Below are 20,665 nucleotides of genomic sequence, written 5' to 3' on the forward strand. Positions count from 1 at the left end.
GATAGGAGCTACAGCTGTTGGGTTCCTGTCAACCTTTAACCTGTGGTTAAAGGGTTGCTAAAAGTCACTTACCCCATTCCGTCTCTTCCAGAATCTCTGGAAAGCTGTCGCTAGCAGGGTTGACATTACTTTTTTTCACTTCAAAATAATGAATGAACTTTAATTACATAAAATGAGCGTTTTGGAAGGCCTTTCCCAGCGAGATGCATTCAGCTGTGAGTATAGAGCATTGTATGGATGGACACATTTACAAAAGGCTCAGCCATTTCTTCTTGTTTCAAAGAAACTGGCTTGTTTCTGGTATGGACTGGATGTGTTGAACTGGATGGCCTTTGGGTGTCTCTAGCTTGGAGGTTGTGTTGGTAAGCTATGAGCAGGCGTCAAGGAGGTGGAGCCAGACTTACAAACCATCTCTTGCCTGATCATCTGTGGTGAGTAAGAATCTCCTTCAGGCAACCAGCTTGGAAGCATGTGTAAACAGAAAGAGACCTGGTTCCTTTGACGTGCTACTAATAAGTGACCAAAGGAATGCGTGGGTAAACAACTTGAATAAAATCCTGTTATACTTTTATGATGCTAATTTGCAAGGCAGGGCAGCAGTGCCAACTTGCACCTCACTCATTAAAAGCCTGGCACACCGAACCCCAATGTGCTTTATTTGTCCTGATGCAGAGAGCACAGCAGATGCCAAAATAACTGCAAACCCAAGGTGACAGACATCTTAGCATAGGAAGCAGTCCCAGCTGTGCACAGAGGGGTTCTGCTGCTTTGACAAGCTGCCTGCCAGGCTTTGACCAGGGCCAGGCTACAGGCAGGCCTGGTTGGTTGCCCAAGTAGAAGCAGCAGCAGAACTTTTCAAACCAGGTAGAGACCAAGATCTAAGGGAGCAGGTACTGAGGAGGCTACATCCTCCCTCCACAGGCAATTTGCTCATATCTTGTTCTATTTTTGTACATGCTCACTATTCTTTTGTGGAACCCAAGGCAGCATACGTATGGTTCCCAGGCAGTCACCCACCCAGGGAATCTGGTTGCCTGGAATGGGGAACTCAATTGACCAGAGGCCCAGTTAGTTGGATACTGATCGCTTAAATGACACCTCTGAATCCCAAAGCTTGCACTTCAAGGGCAAAGCCTGTTTATGAGACTAAAAAGGCAATCAGATGTGAATGAGAAACCCTGCAACTTGAAAAATGCCATGCCTCACATTTATTAGCCTTTTTCCTTCCCTGATTCCTGAGGAGTAGGATGCATTGCCTTGGTGTGTCTTTCAGCTGGCTGCCTCTGTTGAAGGTCTGTGTGGAGGCACCAAGCTCATCATTTTCAGCTCTGCTGTTGTGTTTTAGTCCCTTTCGAAGGCAAGATCCAGTGGCACGTCAGCGCCCTATCCATAGATTAGCCTATGAAATGTGGACAAGCGGAGAGTTGGCAGAAAGATGCTCACAGGACAAGGTTGCTCACACAACCAATGTGCTTCAGCAAAAACTGCAATTGGCTGCACTCATCCAGGTTGCTGGCCAATTGTAACTGAGCATGAGCAAGCCTCAGTCCTAAATCCTGAAGGATTGTCTTCTGCTGTTGCAGCTCTTCTGTCCTAGCAAATAGATACCTCCCCCCACTCCCCACTCCCCTAAAATAATCCCTGGCATCAGTGCGAAATAAAATAAACCTTGAAAAATCTCTTAAGATTTGGCTTTCTGCCCAGCAGTGCCTCAGAAATGCAAACAGGTCCTTGCCAGTGTGGTTTTCTGTGTGCAAGATATTTTCATGGTCTCCAGTACAATTTTTACAGACCTGTACTGATTCCTCCCTACCTCCTTACAAAGTCCTTTCCTCGGCATCTTCTTTCGGCCCCCACTGAAATCTGCAGGGATGATTCATTCCTACTTTCTCCACATGTGACTAATGTGGCTATCCTCATTTATTTGAACAAATGGCGGGTCTTCTGTGCCCCTTGGGAATAAGCACCTCTCAATTTCCTAAGAACACAAGAAGAGCCTGCTGGATCAGACCCAAAGGGGCGCATCTCACCCAACATCCTGTTCAGTCGCCACAAGGAGGACACGAGCGCCAGAGCACTCTGCCGTCCTTTGGCTTCTAGAACCACTATTCAGAGGCATTTCTGTCTCAGACCATGGAGGCATAGCTTAGCTTTAAAGTCTCCTCTCCCGTAAAGATTTCTTGTAGTTGCAAAACATGGCCAGGTGCTAGTTGCTTCATGTTTCCTACTGAGTTGGGGAGGCAGAAGAGCAAACCTCAAGCTGGTCCTAGTCTGCCCTTGTGTTTTCCATCCCCATCATTCTGCCCAGACACTGAGGTCCAGCTTTGATGGCCTCCTGGTGGTTCCCTCACTGCAAGAAGTGAGGTTACAGGGAACCAGGCAGAGGGCCTTCTTGGTAGTGGCACCTGCCCTGTGGAACGCCCTCCCATCAAATGTCAAGGAAATAAACAACTATCTGACTTTTAAAAGACATCTGAAGGCAGCCCTGTTTAGGGAGACTTTTAATGTTTAATAGATTGTTGTATTTTATTTTTCTGTTGGAAGCCGCCCAGAGTGGCTGGGGAAACCCAGCCAGATGGGCGGGGTATAAATAATAAATTATTATTATTATTATTCATCATCATCATCATCATCATCATCATCATCATCATCATCTATCTATCTTTTAAAGGTGCCTTTTTATACCTCTCTTTCTTCATGTCCTTGTGTGTGTTGTGGCAAGTAATGTGTGTCTGTGATTTCTCTTTCAGTATCCGCAGCGTCATGCAGAAGTATTTGGAGGAGAGAGGTGAATTAACCTTTGACAAGATTTTTAGTCAGAAGATTGGTAAGCCGCCGTGTGCTTTTTTTTACTCCTCCTGCGCTGATGTTCAGAACTGCATGCTATAAATTGGTGTTTTCCAAAATGTGGATATCTGGGGCAGAGTTGTGTGCTTTCCTGAGGGGAAATTGGGAGGCAAATGGTGCTTCACATACAAAGCAAGATGTGAGATATATTTTTGATCATGTGGCAGAACAATGGGCTGCGAGTTAAGAGCCCGGTTGGTATTTGATTCTGGGATTTTTGTTGGAAATTGGGGTGCAACTCAGCTGGCATAAAAGGATTTGCATGGGCTTAAAACAGCAAGAGACCTCCTGACTATCCCTGTACCTTTGACCTCTGTGCTGACCTCCCTATCCTTCAATGTTTGGACTGATACAGCCTAGGTTGCAGCCTGTTTAGAGCTCCTCCTCCTTACACTTCTCTCTGAGACCTCAGAGAAAAAATGATGACTGCCTTTGTCTTTTCTAGACTAGTTAGTTAGTTTAGAAACATTTCTGTCCAAGCTATGTACTTCCTATGATAAGCAACTTCGTTGCTGCTTGGGGCTGATGGGAGTTGACCTCTGGAGGCCTCCAGGGAGGGGGAAGGCTGAGCTGAAGCCTGGGCCTGTGACCTAATACCTTCCTTGTGGGTGTGGGAAGGGGTGTCAGTCTTCCATGGGGCCTCCCCAGTCTGAGGAACATAGACATAGATGCATCCTGTAAGGTGGCTCAGGTCCAAGATGGTAACTTGATTGCTCAAGGCATGCCTTAGTCTCTCTCTCTCTCTCACCACCACAACAACATACAGTTTGGAAATGTTTGCCACAGCTGTGCCTTGTCTATTTGTGTGGAACCAGAGTTATAACTGTAGCTCAGCAGTGCAAGTGGTTGGGATTGCAATCTCAAATCTTCCATTCATGGGCAAGCTGATGGAGCAGGTGTTTGCCGAACAACTCCAGGAACGCCTGGAGGATGCATACAATTTGGATCCCTTCTAATCAGGATTCAGGCCTCATTCGACTGAAACTGCCTTGGTCGCACTGGTTGATGATCTCCGGCGGGCTAGGGACAAAAGTGAGAGTTTCCTACTTTTGCTGGTCTGCAAATGTCCCAAGCGCAAAGAATGGCAAGGGAAGGAGGGGATAGTGGTCCCAGAAGCCGCGGAAACCGCTCAGCCCCAGGGAAATGGGGAAGCCTGGCTGCAGGAGGCAAGGGGCAGCGGCCAGGCACAACTTCAATGAGAAGGCCCCCTCTCGCCCTCCCGCAAACGACGGGGCACACCCCGCCCAGCACAGGAGTGGTGGTGGAAGTGGCGTTGACACTGCCCAATGGCTACCCTTTAGAAGTTCTAGCCCTGTTGGACACAGGTGCCTCAGCGAACTTCTTTGCCAGATCTTTTGCGGAGGCGCATCAGATACAGCTCCTGCAACTGGATTTCCCCTTGCACGTCACCACCATTTATGGCAGGGAGCTGTTAGGAGGCGCAGTCACTCATCAGACACCGCCCATGCAGATGACGGTAGCAGGCGGGCACTCTGAGACGCTGGCATTCCACGTGACCACCCTGTCTGACCCACCCCTAGTCCTGGGAATGAGCTGGCTGGCACGCCACGACCCTTCCATAAGCTGGCACCAGAGGTCCCTCACGTTCGGTTCCGAGTACTGCATAGAGCATTGCTTACAGCGGCAACAGGGGGAGGGACCACCTTTGGCCACAGTGGCGACAATGCAGGTGCAAGGTGGAGTCGCAATCCCCAAGCCTTACTGAGATCTGCAGGAGGTTTTCAGCGAAGCGGAATTGGACCACCTGCACAGGCCATTTGACTGTAAGATCAACCTGCTGCCAGGGGCCAAGCTACCGCCTGGCAAGTTGTATTCCATGTCGGATCAGGAGCTGACAGACCTGCGGGTGTTCATCGACAAGAACCTCAAGAGAGGATTTATACGGGAAAGCAAAGCAGCGGGGGGCAGTCCAGTGTTCTGGGTGGACAAGAGAGACACACCCCAGAGGAAGCACTCAAGGACTTTGGGGTTTACACATTGCCGTTGGCTGTGGGAATTCTCTGTGGGAAGAGCCAGGAGGAGGGAAGCTTAGGGTGTTATTGATGGCAGTTAAGTGAGTTGCTTTGAAACAGTTAAGCAAATTAGCTCTAATTGCAAGGAGCAGTGATGACAAACTACTGACTGGCTTTACAGGATGGGAGGCCAAGTTTCAGCCCATGAAGGTGGTTATGTGAAAGAACTGAATTGGGGTGGGTTGCAGTATAGTCTTGTGCAAGCACAGAGAAAGGATCCCAGTAAATGAAAGATAAAGCAGAATTTTATGGCCCCTGTGTCAACACAAGCAACACCTCCTGATGATTCTGCCCTAGAAAACTGTATGTACTGACAAGACCCAGTGGGGGAAATCACACTATTCCACCGACAAATATTTGTATTTCGTAGCAAATAAAGCCAGGTCTGTCCATAAATCCATCAGCAAATGCCGAATATCTCTTAAGATTGTGTTGGCTTTCTGGGATATAACATAAGCAGTTAAGGACATCACTTCCTGTTTGCCTAGAGTGGACACAGATGGGGGTGTTGATACAGCCAGTTGAACTTCCTGTTCCACCTGGTCTGGAGCATCCTCCCCCTGCATGTGACCAGGTAGGTGGGCGTGACCCTTGCAGACCCTACAAAAGGTCTTTGTCTTTTTGACTCTCTTTTGATGCCATTTCTTCTCTTGGACTGCACTGCTGGCTCTCTGCCAGCAGCACATGGGACCATCCTTACAAGGATGTAAGCCACGCTGTACAGCCTGCCCTCAGGGATCCAACTGTGAATTGAATGTGGGTAAACTTCTTGTTACTTTTAAAAGAAGCTTCTTGTGTCTTTATTCTTTTTAGGAGGGATAAAAGGGGTCTTACCAGGAACACAAGCCAATCTGAACAAAGCCAGATTGCTTAAGTATAGAGATTCAAACGAGTCTACCAACTACCTTCCTGCTATATATTGGGGAATAAACTCTGCTGTATGACTCACTAGTGTGAGTTAGGAAGGATAATATTTAATCAATATATCCTCTCCTAGTATCTACAGCATTCCCACAGGCTTATTTCTTATTACTGTGAGTTACAAAACCCCTCACAAAACTCCAACAAGGAGCTACACACACTCCATTTATTGTAGGAATACACAGTTGTGTTTGTGTGCAGGTGGGGTCTCTTTGCTGCTACGTAAAAGCAGAGTACGGGGGACTTTCCATGAGCAGGATCTCCATCAAGGTGTTGTCACTGGGCTTGGAGTACTGGTAAAATATATTTTCCCAGTGGTAGAAATTCCACTTGTAACAGGCCTTATCAGGCTCAGGGTCTGGCCACAGATGTTTTCCTCACAAAAATGTGGTCTTAAATAATATATTGAGAAGTCCCTCCTCTCCTGTGTGTGAGAGTTTAAAATAGTTGTAGAATTGATTTTAAAAGCTAATTATACAGTATGTGTTATTTTTCATCTATATGATGGACACCTGTTCTACCAGTATGCTTTTGGGTAACTGGTTAGCCGAACAGTTTGACAGAAGGCAAAAGTTCTTGGGTAAACCCTTTTGCAGTGTTTCCCAAGGGGATTAAGTCAGCGTTCTAATTTTCTCAGACGCACATATGTTTGCTTTAGATTACATTCCTTGCCACTGGGCTTTATTTGGGCCTGCTGGGAATTGTCTTCCGTAGAAATAAATTTACCGCATTGCTGCCTTTATTGTAGAGTATCCAAACATCACTCTATGCAAAAATTTCCTGGTTCATGTGCTCTTGTGTGGGAATGTTTTGTGCTTCAGGTTTGGCAGCTTCCTTGCCTAAGTACGTATCCCCCCTCCCCACATTAAGTTTTCTTTGGCCAATCCCGGGTCAACAATGACTGGTGGGCCAGCCCTGGCATCTGCAGGGGGAAAACAGTTTGCAGATGAAATTTTATTTATTTATTTATTTGCTTGATTGTAAAAAACCTCAAAGCAGTTCACAAAATGAAGAAAATAAAAGTATTGGTAAAAACAACTGTTTAAACCATTCAAAAAATTAAATTGACAGTAAACTAAAGACATAGTAAACCCACATAACTGGGTAGACTTGTTTAAACAAAAATATTTTTAGCAGGTGCCGAAAAGAGTACAGTTCTGGATCAAGTGCAAGCTTCTAGATCAAGAGCTCATTGCAGTAACCCAGCCTTGAAGTAACCAACACATGAATTACTGCAACAAGGCTTTCCTTGCCATAGCAGCTGCCTGAGCCTCCAGGGACAGAGCACCTCCAAGCTGCAAAGCTGCTTCTTCAGGGGGAGGGCAATCCCATCCCAGGAAGGCACCTGGCCAATTTCCTGGACATTGGAGCTACTGACCCACAATGCCTCTGTCTTGCCAGGATCCAAGCTCAGTCTGTTTCTCCCCATCCTTCTCAGCGCTGCATCCAAGCAGAGGCCCAGGGGCATTGCAGCCTCTCCCAGTTCAGATGTCATGGAGAAAGAGAGTTGAGTGTCACTGGCATACTGAGGAGGTTTGCATGGGGAGAATGTAGAGGAATTGCCAGACTTCCTAGACAGTCTTTCTAACCTAACCTGTGCTGATCTCTCCTGAATTCCTAGGCTGCTGTTCTTAGGGCCCCTATCGAGCTTCCTGCTTCCCCCTGCCACAGCAGAGTGGGAAAAATATTAGGGTTCTGTATCCAGTACCCTGAGGGTTCAGTCTGGAAAGCCAATAAAATCCTGACAAGGACATTTCATTTACTGAGGCATTGCAAGGCTGGTACGACACCTCAAGCAGCAAGGAGTTTGGGGTGGGTGGCGCACCAAATATGAAAACTCTGCATCGTCCATACACTTCTAAGCAAAGGGGCAGTTATGGCCATCTATGGCAATACTTCCTTCTACAAGCTTATGCTGGCTTAATCATGAGGCAGAGCAACCTCCTTCTAACTTCCTTACCTCTTCTGCAGAGACTGAAAGAGCAGGCACAGCTCCTTTGCATGTCCAGCTTAGTTAGATAGGATTAGGGCCTCTTTCCTATGTGTCTTATAATGAACAAGTTTTTTTTCCCTCCCCCACACAAGGAGGGCTCCTTACACACTTTAAGTCAGGGGTCAGCAACCTTTTTCAACTGTGGGCTGGTCCACCATCCCTCAGACCATGTGGTGGGCCAGACTATTTTTTTTGGGGGGGGGGGAATGAACGAATTACTATTCCTAGACCAGGGGTCAGCAAACTTTTTCAGCAGGAGGCCGGTCCACTGTCCCTCATACCATGTGGGGGGGCAGACTATTTTTTTTGGGGGGGGGGTGAACGAATTACTATGCTGCACAAATAACCCAGAGATGCATTTTAAATAAAAGGACACATTCTACTCATGTAAAAACATGTTGATTCCTGGACCGTCCGTGGCCAGATTTAGAAGGCGATTGGGCCGCATCCGGCACCCAGGCCTTAGGTTGGTGACCCCTGCTTTAAGTGCTCAGATCAGTGCTCTGGCTGCACCCGGTAATTCCCAGGGAGGAACTCTGGGAGGGGCCTTTAAGCTCCTGATGCTTCCTTTGTAGCTATGCCCTTAACTGTTGTCATGTATTGTGGCCATGTGTGTATCATGACACACCTGTTGTCATGTATTGTGGCCAGCTGTTGGGCAGCTGTGGGTGGTGTGGCCCAAATCAAGACCTGATAGGGCTGGCGGGCTGGCTGTTCCCCACCTCTGTGCTAGACATAAGATTTTTCTACCTTGCATTGCATAGAGCAGTCTTTGCCAACCTGGTGCCCTCCATACCTTTTGGACTAAAATGTAGCATTTCTTCCTTCCGCTCCAGCATCATATGGCTATGGGGCTGCCTTTGGAAAGTGCTCAGAAACATCAGCTGGCTCAAAGACCCGCAGCCCAATTGTGGACTGGGGCTGGTTATAGGGAGCAGGTGATTCCCTTGCTAGAACAGCTCCACAGGCTACTGGTCTGTTTCCTGGCACAATTCCAAGTCCTGGTTATGACCTGTAGAGCCCTATATGGCTTAGGCCTAGTCCATCTGAAATACCATATTCCTCCATATGAACCTGCCTGGGCTCTGGGAGAGGCCCTTCTCTTGGTCCCACCACCCTCACAGGCACGCTTGGTGGGGATGCGGAAGAGGGCCTTCTCGCTGGTGGCTGCTCCCAGACAATTTTGGAACTCCCTCCCTAGAGAAGTTAGACTGGCTCCTTCCTTGCTGTCCTTGCTGACCTTCGCATTCCAACAGGGTTTTGGGAACTGACTGCTTTTAAGGAAAGGGTTGGTGCCGTTCTGTTTTTGTTTTTTGTTTTTAATAGATCTGGGAGAGTGTGTGTGTTTTAATTCTATTAATGTCTAATTGTTAAGGATTGTTCTTTCTCCATGTTTTTAGCCATTCTAATTCTGTCTGTAAACTGCCTTGAGTCCCTGTTAGGAAGAAAGGTGGGCACAAATAAATATATAACTGATGAGAGTTGCAGTCAAACTCTAGTCCAGGCATCCCCAAACTTGGGCCCTCCAGATGTTTTGGACTACAATACCCATCTTCCCCGACCACTGGTCCTGTTAGCTAGGGATCATGGCAGTTGTAGGCCAAAACATCTGGAGGGTCGTAGTTTGGGGATGCCTGCTCTAGTCCTCCAGCTCGGCTAGAGACTCCTGGCTTTCCTCTTGTTTCTTGTAGGGTGAGAGAGAATCAGCTGCTGTGACAAAGTGCCCCAGTCCAAGCAGGTTTCCTCTCACTATATTTTAATGCTCCTTTGTTTGAAACCATTGCTTGAGTAAGCAGAAATGTTTGGAAAGCAATTTTGTGTAATTGTGCAAAAGGCTAAGCCAGTGCGTGTGGTTTGAGTGGAACTTGATTATGCCTGAGTAAAGTGGGCTTCTCATCCCAAGCAGTGGCGGGGGGGGGGGCAGAGAGCAGGCGGGGCAGGGCTGGTTGGCTCCTGAGGGCGTGGCACACGTCCTGCGGGGGTGTGGCACCCAGCGCAGGCAGGGGGCAGCCATGATGGCACCCCACCGGGATCGCGCTGCCTGGGGCGGTGCGCTCCCCCCTCGCTCCTCTTCCTCCGCCAGTGATCCCAGGGCTAAGATCGAGTGCTCCTCTCTCCTAGTTCTGTGTCTTTAGGGCTCTGTGTGTATAACTTGCTTTAGAGCTCAGTGGTAAACAAGCAAGAGTTATAGATGCTGCTAGTGTGGAGGACTGTAGAGGAATGAAAGGCTCCAGGCCCCAGTCTCAGCTCTACTTGCTCCCAGTTGATCATGAAATAATTTTTATCAAGTCAAATTCTGCCTGATTGACATGTGTGACAGCCCGTATATTTGCAGCTAAGGAAAATGTTTACGAAGGTAGAGAATTATTGTTCTGCTGGTGTTAAGTGTGGACCCTTTAAAAGATCGTCTGGTCAAAGTTCAGCAGCAGGTTCCTTGGTAAATGGTTGTAGCCATTTAACACCAACTGAAAACAGTGTTATATCATGGAAACCTATATCTTTCTGCATTTCCAAATTCCTGTTCAGACCTCAGTTTATCCCAGTGCACTGAGCTAGATAAGGACTTGCATGTGGGATTCCTTTATATGGGATTCCGTTTCCTATTACCTTCATTGACAACACTCTTCTGTCTTTACTAGGGTTTCTGCTCTTCAAAGAGTTATGCCAGATGAACATGGAGGAAGGGGTTCCTCAGCTGAAGTTCTATGAAGAGGTAAGAGATCTGTCCTCTGTGCGATTCAAATCTGGTGAATCGTGTCTGGATCCTTCTTCAACATGGTAAAGGAATCTCAGATTTTAAATTCGAAAGTAGATCACAGTCTCTCGGGAGTTGGCCACCCCTGTTATAAACCTTTAAGCACCAGGCAGAAGCATTCCTTTTTAACCAGGCCTTTGGTTGATCCGATTTACATCCTATGCCCTTTTAAAATGGGGGGGGTATTGGGTTGTTGTTTTTATTTTTATTATGTATTTTGTTGTTTTATATCTTGATTTTATTCTGTGAACTGCCCTGAGAGCCCCGGGTATGGAGTGGTATATAAATAATAATAATATAATAATAATTAATAATAATATCTAAAACTCTCAAAGCAGGTTGCAAAAAGAATGAACAAAAATTATTAGTAAGAACAATTAAAACATTTTTAAAAATTAAAATCAGCAATAAACTAAAAACATGTCTGCACCCTCAATATCTGGACAGGCTTGTGTAAACAAACAGGCACCTGCCTGATGTCAACAAGCCAGGAGTTCCAAAGTGCAGGAACTGCCACTCTAAATGATAGATTTGGATCTTTGGATCACTTGGTCCCCAAGGAGCCTCCTCCCTGCATGGATCAGGGGAATAAGGCAAGAGGTGCCCCAAGTGGTCTGTCGGGGGTGGGGTGGGGGCTATGCCATCTGGCTGCGTTCGGAGTGATAGGTTCATTTCATCTTGCTGGATACGGAGATGCAAGAGGCTTACAAAGCCCTGTGGGAGGCTAACTGAGGAGCAGCCAGTGTATCTTGCAGAGATCCAGGGGCTCTGGTGCCAACACATCCTGAATATGGGGCAACCACAATCAACCAGCAAATCCTTTCCTGGTGTCAGTGCTACTGCAGGCCTGATGTAAATGCAGAAGTCTCTTTTCTATTGAAACCGATTAGAGGAATTAACGGATGGAGCTGAGTCAGTTAGGGTAAGAGGCTTGATTGCAGCTTGTGAACCCCTGGCCTGCTCTCCAGCACCAGGAAGGCTGCTCTGGCCATTCCCAAAATAGCCCATGGTCTGAGAGGCAGGGAAGGAAGAGAGTGCCAGGTGCTGGCCATAGCAGCCCTGCTTGGACTGTGTTCGGGACACCTGGGGAGAGAAATCGTAGGATAGCGCCCCTTTTCTGGAAGAGCATTGTAAAAAGGGGAGCGTGGCATGCATTGGGCAACATAGCTAGAATATGGCACTGATCTGCTTTGAAAGGCAAAGTTTCTCAAGCTGTGATTCCTACATTGCAGGGGGTTGGGCTAGATGACCTTTGGATTCATTCCAACTATGATTTTACGATCAACCTCTTTGCCGCTCTATCATCCACACAGAGAATGGCTTTCGCTGCCTCAGGATGTGGGCAAAGCAGCCTGGAGTGTTGAAGATAGGGCGTTGCCTTACACTGAGTTGTTCCATCTCTACACTGACTGGCAGCAGCTCTCCAGGATTGCAGGCAGGAGTGTCTCCCAGAGTCCCAGCCCTACCATTTGGGGTTGATCCTGGTACCTCCTCAGCTCTGCCGCTGAGCTCAACCATGCTCTTGTTGGGTTTTGGCCAGTTTCTCCAGTTTCTCAGTCGTCTGGCAGTGGGAAAGCCCAAAGAAGAGCCACCAAAGGAGGAATCAAGGAGCGCAGAGGCTCAGTGGGCTGAATCACCACATTTGTGTCTTGCAGATTAAAGAATATGAAAAACTGGACTCGGAGGAGGATCGTCTCAGCAGGAGCCGGCAGATCTATGACACCTACATAATGAAAGAGCTGCTCTCCTGCTCACACGTACGTAAGCACATCCTCCCGGGGTTCGTTAAAAGCCAGGACTTAAAGCCAGACAGAGATGTCTTAACGTGGAGGCCTAGCTGGGGACTGGAATGCAGCACTTCTCTAAATGCAGTGAGGGACACGGACCCTTTAAAAGCCACTTAAAGCACTGCTTTTGTTAAAAGGATTGGAAGCTAGAAAGAAATGTCTCATTGATTTGTTACTGTGGTCCTCTTAACCCTTACACGGGTGTAGTGGCTTCCTCTGCTTTAGTTATAATGCCTCTTTTGAGTGCTGTAGACCAACTTTCTTCTTAGCATAAGCTGGTGAGGACAGCAAACAGCTTTGATATCTATTTATCTATATGAGAAACAGTGGTATATACATATTTTGATAAATAAATAAAAGCACTTTGCTGACACCCCCACCCCCCACCTCAAAGACACATGCTCAAACCATCTTTAGCCCATTACAAATAATTATCCCTCCTTTCTTTGAAATCTGTTTATATTTCTTACTGGATTGTAATTTTAATTTCATAATAAAGTCTTGGGGGAGAATTAATTAAAAAACCCTTTTTTCCTTCCCACAGCCTTTTTCGAAGCCAACAGTTGATCACGTGCAAACTCATCTTGCCAAGAAGCAGGTCCCACCAACCCTTTTTCAGGTGACTCTGGAATCCTTGTTATTATTATTATTTCCTTTTATATGTTGCTTACTATCTAAAAGATCTTGAAGCAGTTTACAATGGGCAGATATGTGTCTTCGCTGTGTCTCAATTCTCCAAAGGAACACAGATCCTGGGTAAGTGCCTGGAACCCCCTGGAATCTGGCTATCGCTTGGCAGAGAGCAGGGGGGGGGGCACCCAATGTTTGTAACACTGATGTCAGCAGTGGGATCTGTGTTTCCTGGAGAGAAGGCCCAGGAGCAACATGGAGGGAGGAATACCAGTACTCTTCGAGCAAAATGAAGCTGATGGAGGAGTGCCAAAGCCAGCAGTTTGCTGAAGGAAGGGCCTCTCCACAAGATATAAAACACCTGATAGACTAAGAGCTGCAGGTGGTGAGAGCTGGTGTGGAAGACCAGTTACGAGGCGCTGATCAGAGCATAGAGGGTGGTGGAAGGAAAGGTACTGCATTTGCTGGAGCTGAGGAGAGGCTGCTGAACTCCTCCTCCCAGGGTGCCAAAAGAAATTGCCCTGGAGGAAGGCTGGCTAGCAGAGCTGCTTCTAGCAGAGCTGGAAACCGGAGGAGGAGGAAGAAAGAAAAAAGAAAATGGAGCCAGAGAGCATTCAAGAATCTCTATACCACATGTGAGGAGAGTGCCCTGCTGGATGGTGAGATGCGATGGGAGTCTGGGAGGAAAGATTGGCTGGAGAGATCCAGAATGTGGATGGGCAATTGAAAGGCTTGGACTGTGAGAAGTTGTAGTCCGTAGCTGGATACAATGAAGCTAAGGATGAGCTGGCTGGAGTGGGGGACCAGTTGGCTCCCACTGAGTTGGAAGTTGTGCCCAAGGAAATGGGGGAGGAGCCAGCATCTGTGAGGACGGCAGCTTCCGGTGCACCCAGGGAGAAGCCAGAGGAGCAGCAGGCGGCTGCTGGAGAAGCAGATGACTCCTGCTCAATCTGTGATGGAAGAAGAAAAGTGAGCTGGCAGAGTTTTCCTTCATGGAGGAGAACATGCAACCTTCAGGAAGAGGTGTGTCTGCATGGCCAGAAGTGCAAGAGAAATGTGAAGCTTGTGTACCTGCTGGATTTGGTGAGGTTTTGAACACAAGTGGAGAAGTTACTTGTTTTTGTTTAGCCCCAGGAGTAAGCCAGGGGGGGTGAGTTTTGGCCACCCATGTGGGTGGGCCGGGCCTGGAGATTCTGAAGAAAGTGCTCCCAGATAAAGTATTTTGATTTTGAATATGGGTCAGTAGATGGGGTGGAATGGGCCCCAGGGAAGAGATTCCCCATGTGCCAGAGAGGGAGCAGCTGAGATCCTGGGATTGAGGTTGAAGCAGTTACAGAAATGGTTTTGGGACAGGGGTGTGAGTTTGGAGGCCCTGACCCACAACCCAGAAGGAATTGGGGGTGCCTGTGAATTAACCAACATTGACTGAGAACTGTGTTTGATATACTCAAGAGTAAGAATTCTTTAGAAAACCCAGGCAGGTTATTACAACAAGAGGGTTTTTCTTGGGACTCTGAACTAATTTATGAGGGGACTCTGCCTGCAAGTTCAGCACTGGTTTTGAAATGCTGTGATGTGCTCCTTTGTTTCCTTGCATGGTGTTTTTTTTTTGGGGGGGGCTAGTAAGTGTTTTGTTTACTTTTTGCATGCCTGTGATGATGAAAACTGTTAACAATGTTTAGGAGTTGTTCGGATGAGTAATGATAATAGTAATAAAGGAGGGCCTTTGGGTGAGACATCTCTGGTACTAAGGCTGACGTCCTGGCTTAAACATGTCACTGGGAATTTATCACCTTGACTGTCAAGTGTGGGTTACTGGGAAGCTGCATTGGGATGCAGAATGGTAACCAGAATGTACCCCAGGGGAAAAGAGAAGGCCTGAAGGAATCCAGGGAAACTGGAGGTCACTTAGAGATGAAATGTTACTGTGTTTTAAAATGTGTCACTGTGCTAAAGCTGTCCCTTTTGCTAAAAGGGGTGGTAGTGTTATAGATTTGTGGGGGAGCAGGATCCCTAATTCCTAGAAATTAATAAATGATAGTATTTTGATTATTTGGAGTATTGGAGGGAAGATTGAAGGCCAGTGGAAAAGCACAGGCTAGGCTTTCTCTCCAAACCAGGGCCTCACCTGGGAGAGCGGCACTAACATAACATGTCATGCTGTGGGTTCAAAGTGACAGAAAATGGAGTCTTTAGATGTGCTGGGAAGAAGAGACAGAAAAAAACTGGTATCCCTCTTGGTCAGGCTGACTGAGGGCTGGCTGGGAGAGATGCCTTGGATTCCAGTGCTGCATGGCTATATGGGAAAAGCCCTGCTTGAAATGACCATGCTGTAAGATCTTGACTCCCTCTGTGCAGATTGAAGATGTAAATATGTGAATAAACCATATTTCTTAAAGGTGCGACATTCTCCACCATGTCTCAATTCTCCAAAGGAACACAGACCTTGGATGAGTGCCTGGAGCCCCGTGGGATCTCGCTACTACTCAGCAGAAGTAGGGGTGGCACCCAACTTTTGTAACAGTATACACATGCAGACACAATAAGTACACCATGTCAAATAAATCACATGACAGAATACAGTAATAATATCCATATATGTGAGCAGAATATGTTGTTGTTTAGTCGTTTAGTCGTGTCTGACTCTTCGTGACCCCATGGACCAGAGCACGCCAGGTCTGCCTCCCGCAATTTGGTCAAACTCATGTTCGTAGCTTTGAGAACACTGTCCAACCATCTCGTCCTCTGTCGTCCCCTTCTCCTTGTGCCCTCTTTTCCAGGGAGTCTTCTCTTCTCATGAGGTGGCCAAAGGATTGGAGCCTCAGCTTCAGGATCTGTCCTTCCAGTGAGCACTCAGGGCAGAATATAAAATAGATAAAATCAGAGAGCATTACAAGGAAGTATAACGTAAAACTCCAGAAAACACAGCAGTCATCCAATCTCAGCTGTCTACTTCACACAACACGCTTTCTCAAACATTACCTCTGTTAAGCATCCACACTCCACACAATTGCAGCCCACCTACAAAGAGCCACTGCCAAGTGTCCACATGCAAGATCTCTGAAGGACTAATGGGCTCACACTGCGCACCCACAGAATTATGTCCTGCTCCTCTCCCATCTCTCCCCTGAGAGGGGCCCAGATCCATGCCAGAGGATATAGAACAGGCATCCCCAAACTTCGGCCCTCCAGATGTTTTGGACTACAATTCCCATGTTCCCTGACCACTGGTCCTGTTAGCTAGGGATCATGGGAGTTGTAGGCCAAAACATCTGGAGGGCCACAGTTTGGGGATGCCTGATATAGAACTACTTCCACCAACTCACTCCCAACTCTCCTACCATTCTGCTTCCAGGCTTGTACTAACTGCCTGGGAATGTGCATCCAAAATGAGGCACACAGAGAGGGGGAGGGTCAGTGCAGCTCTGCATTCTCTCTCTGTACCATGTCCACAAACTGCAGTTCCCCCCACCCCACCCCACCCCACCCCACCCCAATGTCTGCTTAAAGGTTAAGAGAAATGGTGGATCAGCAAGAGGTTACTCGGATGCTGCAACCCTCCATCTCCACCTGATGCAGTTCTCTTTGCTGAACAGATTTCTCACCCCAGCGAAGAGTAGACACAAATAGATGCACAGTTAGCTTCTATAAAGCCTTGCCAATTGCCCTTAATGACTGCATGGAATTAGTGCCTTATTCAGCAGGATCAGGTGAGTGGGTTGGGAGGGGGAGAAGTAGGTCACAGGAAATCCCTTTCTGCAGGTTGCTACAGATTTCCCCAGCCAGCCTTCCTTCCATCCCCAAATGTGCTAATTTATGGAGGAGAGGGCTATTAATGGTCACTACCCAGAATGGCTCTGCTGTGCCTCCACAGGGGGAGGCAGTAATGAATACCAGTTTTTGGATGTGGCAGGGGGAGGGGCTATTGTGCTCGGGGTGGTGTTGCCACCTTTGTTTGGACAAAATATGGGACAGTTCAGGCAAAATAAAGGACATAAGGGGAGGCTAAAAATTACTTCACCTGGTGCAGAAATGACTTGAAAGCAATCAATTACAATGCTCAAATGGAAGCTATCAGTAACTGCAAACATTTTAACAACAATATTGAAAGGAAATCCTCCCCACCTGCTGAATTTCTGCCTGCCAGGATGATGATGAATATAGAAACCTAGCCAAAAAAAGAAAGAGTAGGGGGAGAGATTGCAAAGAATTCTGTTTCTCTTCCTCACAGAGTTTTGCCTCCAACATCCTAACAGGGTTCGCATAACCCCTCATCCCCCTGAGAGCTCCAGTATATGATGCTTTAATGCCTAGGATGGACAGACAACAATTATTATTTATTAAATTTATATACCACTTGTCATCCAAAGATCCCTGGACAAAGGGATCAAAATTGACACACAAATTATATATTAATAAATATGTATCTTTGAACATGTTTTCTCTCAAAATATGCTTTCATAAATCCTAAGCACTAGGCAGTAAAGCCCATTGAATACAATGGGTTGTTTTCAATGCTATTCATACTCATAGAGCTCATTACTGTCACATACCCTCCATATAAAAATAGGAACATTCTATTCTACATCAGTGTCCCATGCTGCCGCCTCCTCCTGTATCTTGATTTGAGTAAGGCTTTTGACAGACAAAGTCCCCATGACATTCTTGCAAGGAAGCTGGTAAAATGTGGGTTGAACGAGGTAACTGTTACATGGATTTGTAGCTGGTTGACTGACTGAATCCAAAGAGTACTCAATGGTTCCTCGTCATCCTGGAAGCAAGGGAGAAGTGGGCTGCTGCAGGTGTCTGTCCTGGGCCCTGACTCACTGCTCTTGTTGTTGCTGGGCGAAGTGCTGGTCAGGATGATGGGGGGAGGCTCCCTGTAGGGAGGCCCCCTGACATCCACCCCCCTCCCCTCCTGAGGCGGGTTGTGTGAGAGGCAAGGGCCGGAAGCCCAGGAATATCGTATCTTCCGAGTCTTTGGGAGTGAACACCTGTCCCCAGTCAGTCTCCTCAGGCGGACCGTCGGAGAACCCCCTGAACGAGTCCTCCTCCTCCTCTGTGTCTGCAAAGACTGCGTCCCACCCCCACATGGACCACTGCTGGGGTCCAGGTGGGAAACCCTCCAGGTCTTCCCCCCTGCTGCCCTTGATGGAAAACCCCCCAAGTCTGCCACCTGCTCTTCACTCGGCAGAAAACCCCTAAATTCTTCCTCACTGCTCGTGGGTGCAAACACCTCCTCTACCCAGAAACGTGGTGGCTTGGGTCTATGCGGAAACAGGGCATGGAACTCCTCCACTAGGTACTCATCCTGCACACAGTCCGCTGGCACCCAAGCGTTGGTGGATGCTGGAGCCCCCTCCCATGCCACTAGGTACTCCAAACTGTCCTCCCCCCATCAAGAGTCCAGAATCTCTTCATTGGCCCCAACCCCCCCCGGTCCCGCGTGAGTGTGGGTGGGGGTGCTGCGTTCTTCCAGAACCTATGCCCCTCCCTGTATGGGGAGAGCAGCTAATTTTGAATTTCATTTAATATTCTAATTTTCTGAGATTCTGAATTTGGGGTTTTCTTCAGCTGCCTGCCATAATCATCACAATTACAACAAATAAAGTGTTGACATATCTCGCTTTGCATGTCATGCGTCTATCTCATATATTGGTTTCACCTTTTAAGTTGCATTACTGAGGTGAGATCCAAAACAATGGAAGAATCAATTAAAAAGACCCAAAAAGAAGTAAAAGAGGTCAAAAAAGAAACAGATAAAGTGAAAGATAAAGTGAAAAAAATGGACCGGGCACATGAACAAATGCTTGATAATTTAGCATTGATTGAGATGAAGCAAAAACAGATGAATTTGAAATTGAGGGGTATCCCTGAAGAATCGGGTGAAGATATCAAATCAAGGATAATTGCTGAGTTGGCAAAATGGATGGGAAAAACAGATGAAGAAGTGAGTCAGACAATTGTAAATGTGTTTAGAATTAAGGTAAAATCAGCAAAGGCCAAAGCAAGGAAAGCACCTGGTGATTGTGTGGTGATCTTTAATGCAATGGAGATGAAAAATGAGATCTTAAGATTGAGTTTCACCAACAAGCTAATCATCAGTGGCAAGCCCATAATCGTGTTTAAAGAAATACCAGGAAGATTTTTGAAAAAACGCGATAATTATAAAGCAATGGTGGCCCTGCTTAAAAAAAATGGAATTCAACACAGATGGGAATACCCTGAGGGAATCATGTTTTATTATGAAGAGAATAGACATGTGTTGACAAGCATGCACGATATTGGAAAATTCCTGAGGAAGTACGAAATTTTTTTGGGAGAGTTGGACCCAGATCTTGCTGTTCTAGCAGAAGTGACAGCGGAAGAGGAAGAAGACCCAAGACCACAAAGAAGAAGAAGAAAGAAAAAAGAAGAAGATGTTAGGACTTTAAACCTGAGACGCTGGCAAATTAGCAAGGTCATGTGATTTAAGTTGTTAAGTTGTTAAGATGCTCAGTATATATAGAGCGTTTGTTTTGTTTGCCTGTGGGGTGTGGAGTAGTCATGTCTCAAGGCTCTGGAGGTGTTTCTGTTATTTTTCTGCAATAAAGCTGTCTTCGAAAGTTGAGCTTTGGTGAGTCGTTTTCTGCTGCAAAGCTACAAGAATTATACAACAAGAAGAATCCAAAGCGTTTTTACTGGACCAGTGCAGAAAACCTCTTTAGGTTATGGACTGAGTTATGTTTTGGATTCTAATGCTGTGGACTCTCATGTGCTGATTGCTGTATCGTGTGCAGAGGCAGTGAAAGTGGCTTCTGATGTGAGAAGACCTGCTTGGTCGTAAATCAAGCCATAAAACAAGGGAGGAACCTAGAGAGCTGCGTAAGTGAAGGCTTACAGCTTTAATTAACTGCAAAAGGCTAGTTTGATCTCCCGTTGTGTTTTTTGCCAATAAACACAAGACGGTGGCAGATTGCTAGTGAAGACACGGAGGGGAAAAGTTTAAAAGGCTTCAGAGAAGGCTCGAAGCATCTGAAAAGTGAGTAAAGTAAATCCCAAGGGGGAAGAGAAGCAAGGGCACTCGGAGGGGGTGGCAATAGACCCCAATAATGGCAGCAGAAAATTTCCAGGTTCCCTTTCCAAAGCTGAACTCTGCTAATTATGTGCAGTGGTCTAAGAGGGCTCAAGTCTGGTTGGAAGCCAAAGAAGTTTGGGCGGACTATGTCCAGAGGCGAAAGCCAATTGTGGCTGTTGCAGCAGATGCCACAGCAGAGCAACAGGCTGCTGCACATGCTCAGAATAGAGAACATGATAAAATGGATACTAAAGCTAGATGCATGTTAATGGTATCGATAGATGACTCTCAACTGCCCCATGTGGAAGGCTTAAGGTCTGCATTTGAAATTTGGGAAGCCCTTAAGCGTATTCACCATAGAGCCACGCCCAGAGAGAAGGTGAATTCCCAGTGTGGGGGAACTGGCAGGCAGAGCTGTAAGGAAGTCTCACAAGTGTCTGCTATGGCCAGCAAGTCGTGTTTTCGATGTGGAAGCAGATTTCATCTAATAGCAAAGTGCCCAGAAAAGCAACAGGAATTTCAGCAGCCTAAGGCCAGTTTCCAGAGCTACAGAGGAAGACAACGTGAGAACTACAAGAGTCAACGACCCAGAGGGGGAGAAGTTGCTAATAAGGGACTGTTTGCAATGGTAGCACAACAGAA

General features: G+C 46.9%; 1 protein-coding gene across 3 annotated transcripts in view; it reads left to right on the forward strand.

Moving 5' to 3' along the window:
- The window catches only part of LOC118094381 (beta-adrenergic receptor kinase 2), a 122,914-nt gene that overhangs the window by 21,708 nt on the left and 80,541 nt on the right, over positions 1–20,665 (forward strand). For all 3 annotated transcript variants that reach the window (XM_035134715.2, XM_035134716.2, XM_035134717.2), the window contains exons 2-5: positions 2,751–2,827; positions 10,434–10,507; positions 12,205–12,306; positions 12,881–12,955. In XM_035134715.2, the coding sequence (XP_034990606.1) occupies positions 2,751–2,827; positions 10,434–10,507; positions 12,205–12,306; positions 12,881–12,955 (328 nt within the window). The remainder of the gene's footprint in view (positions 1–2,750; positions 2,828–10,433; positions 10,508–12,204; positions 12,307–12,880; positions 12,956–20,665) is intronic.

Source organism: Zootoca vivipara, chromosome 13, assembly GCF_963506605.1.
Source record: "Zootoca vivipara chromosome 13, rZooViv1.1, whole genome shotgun sequence".
Lineage (NCBI taxonomy): Eukaryota > Metazoa > Chordata > Lepidosauria > Squamata > Lacertidae > Zootoca > Zootoca vivipara.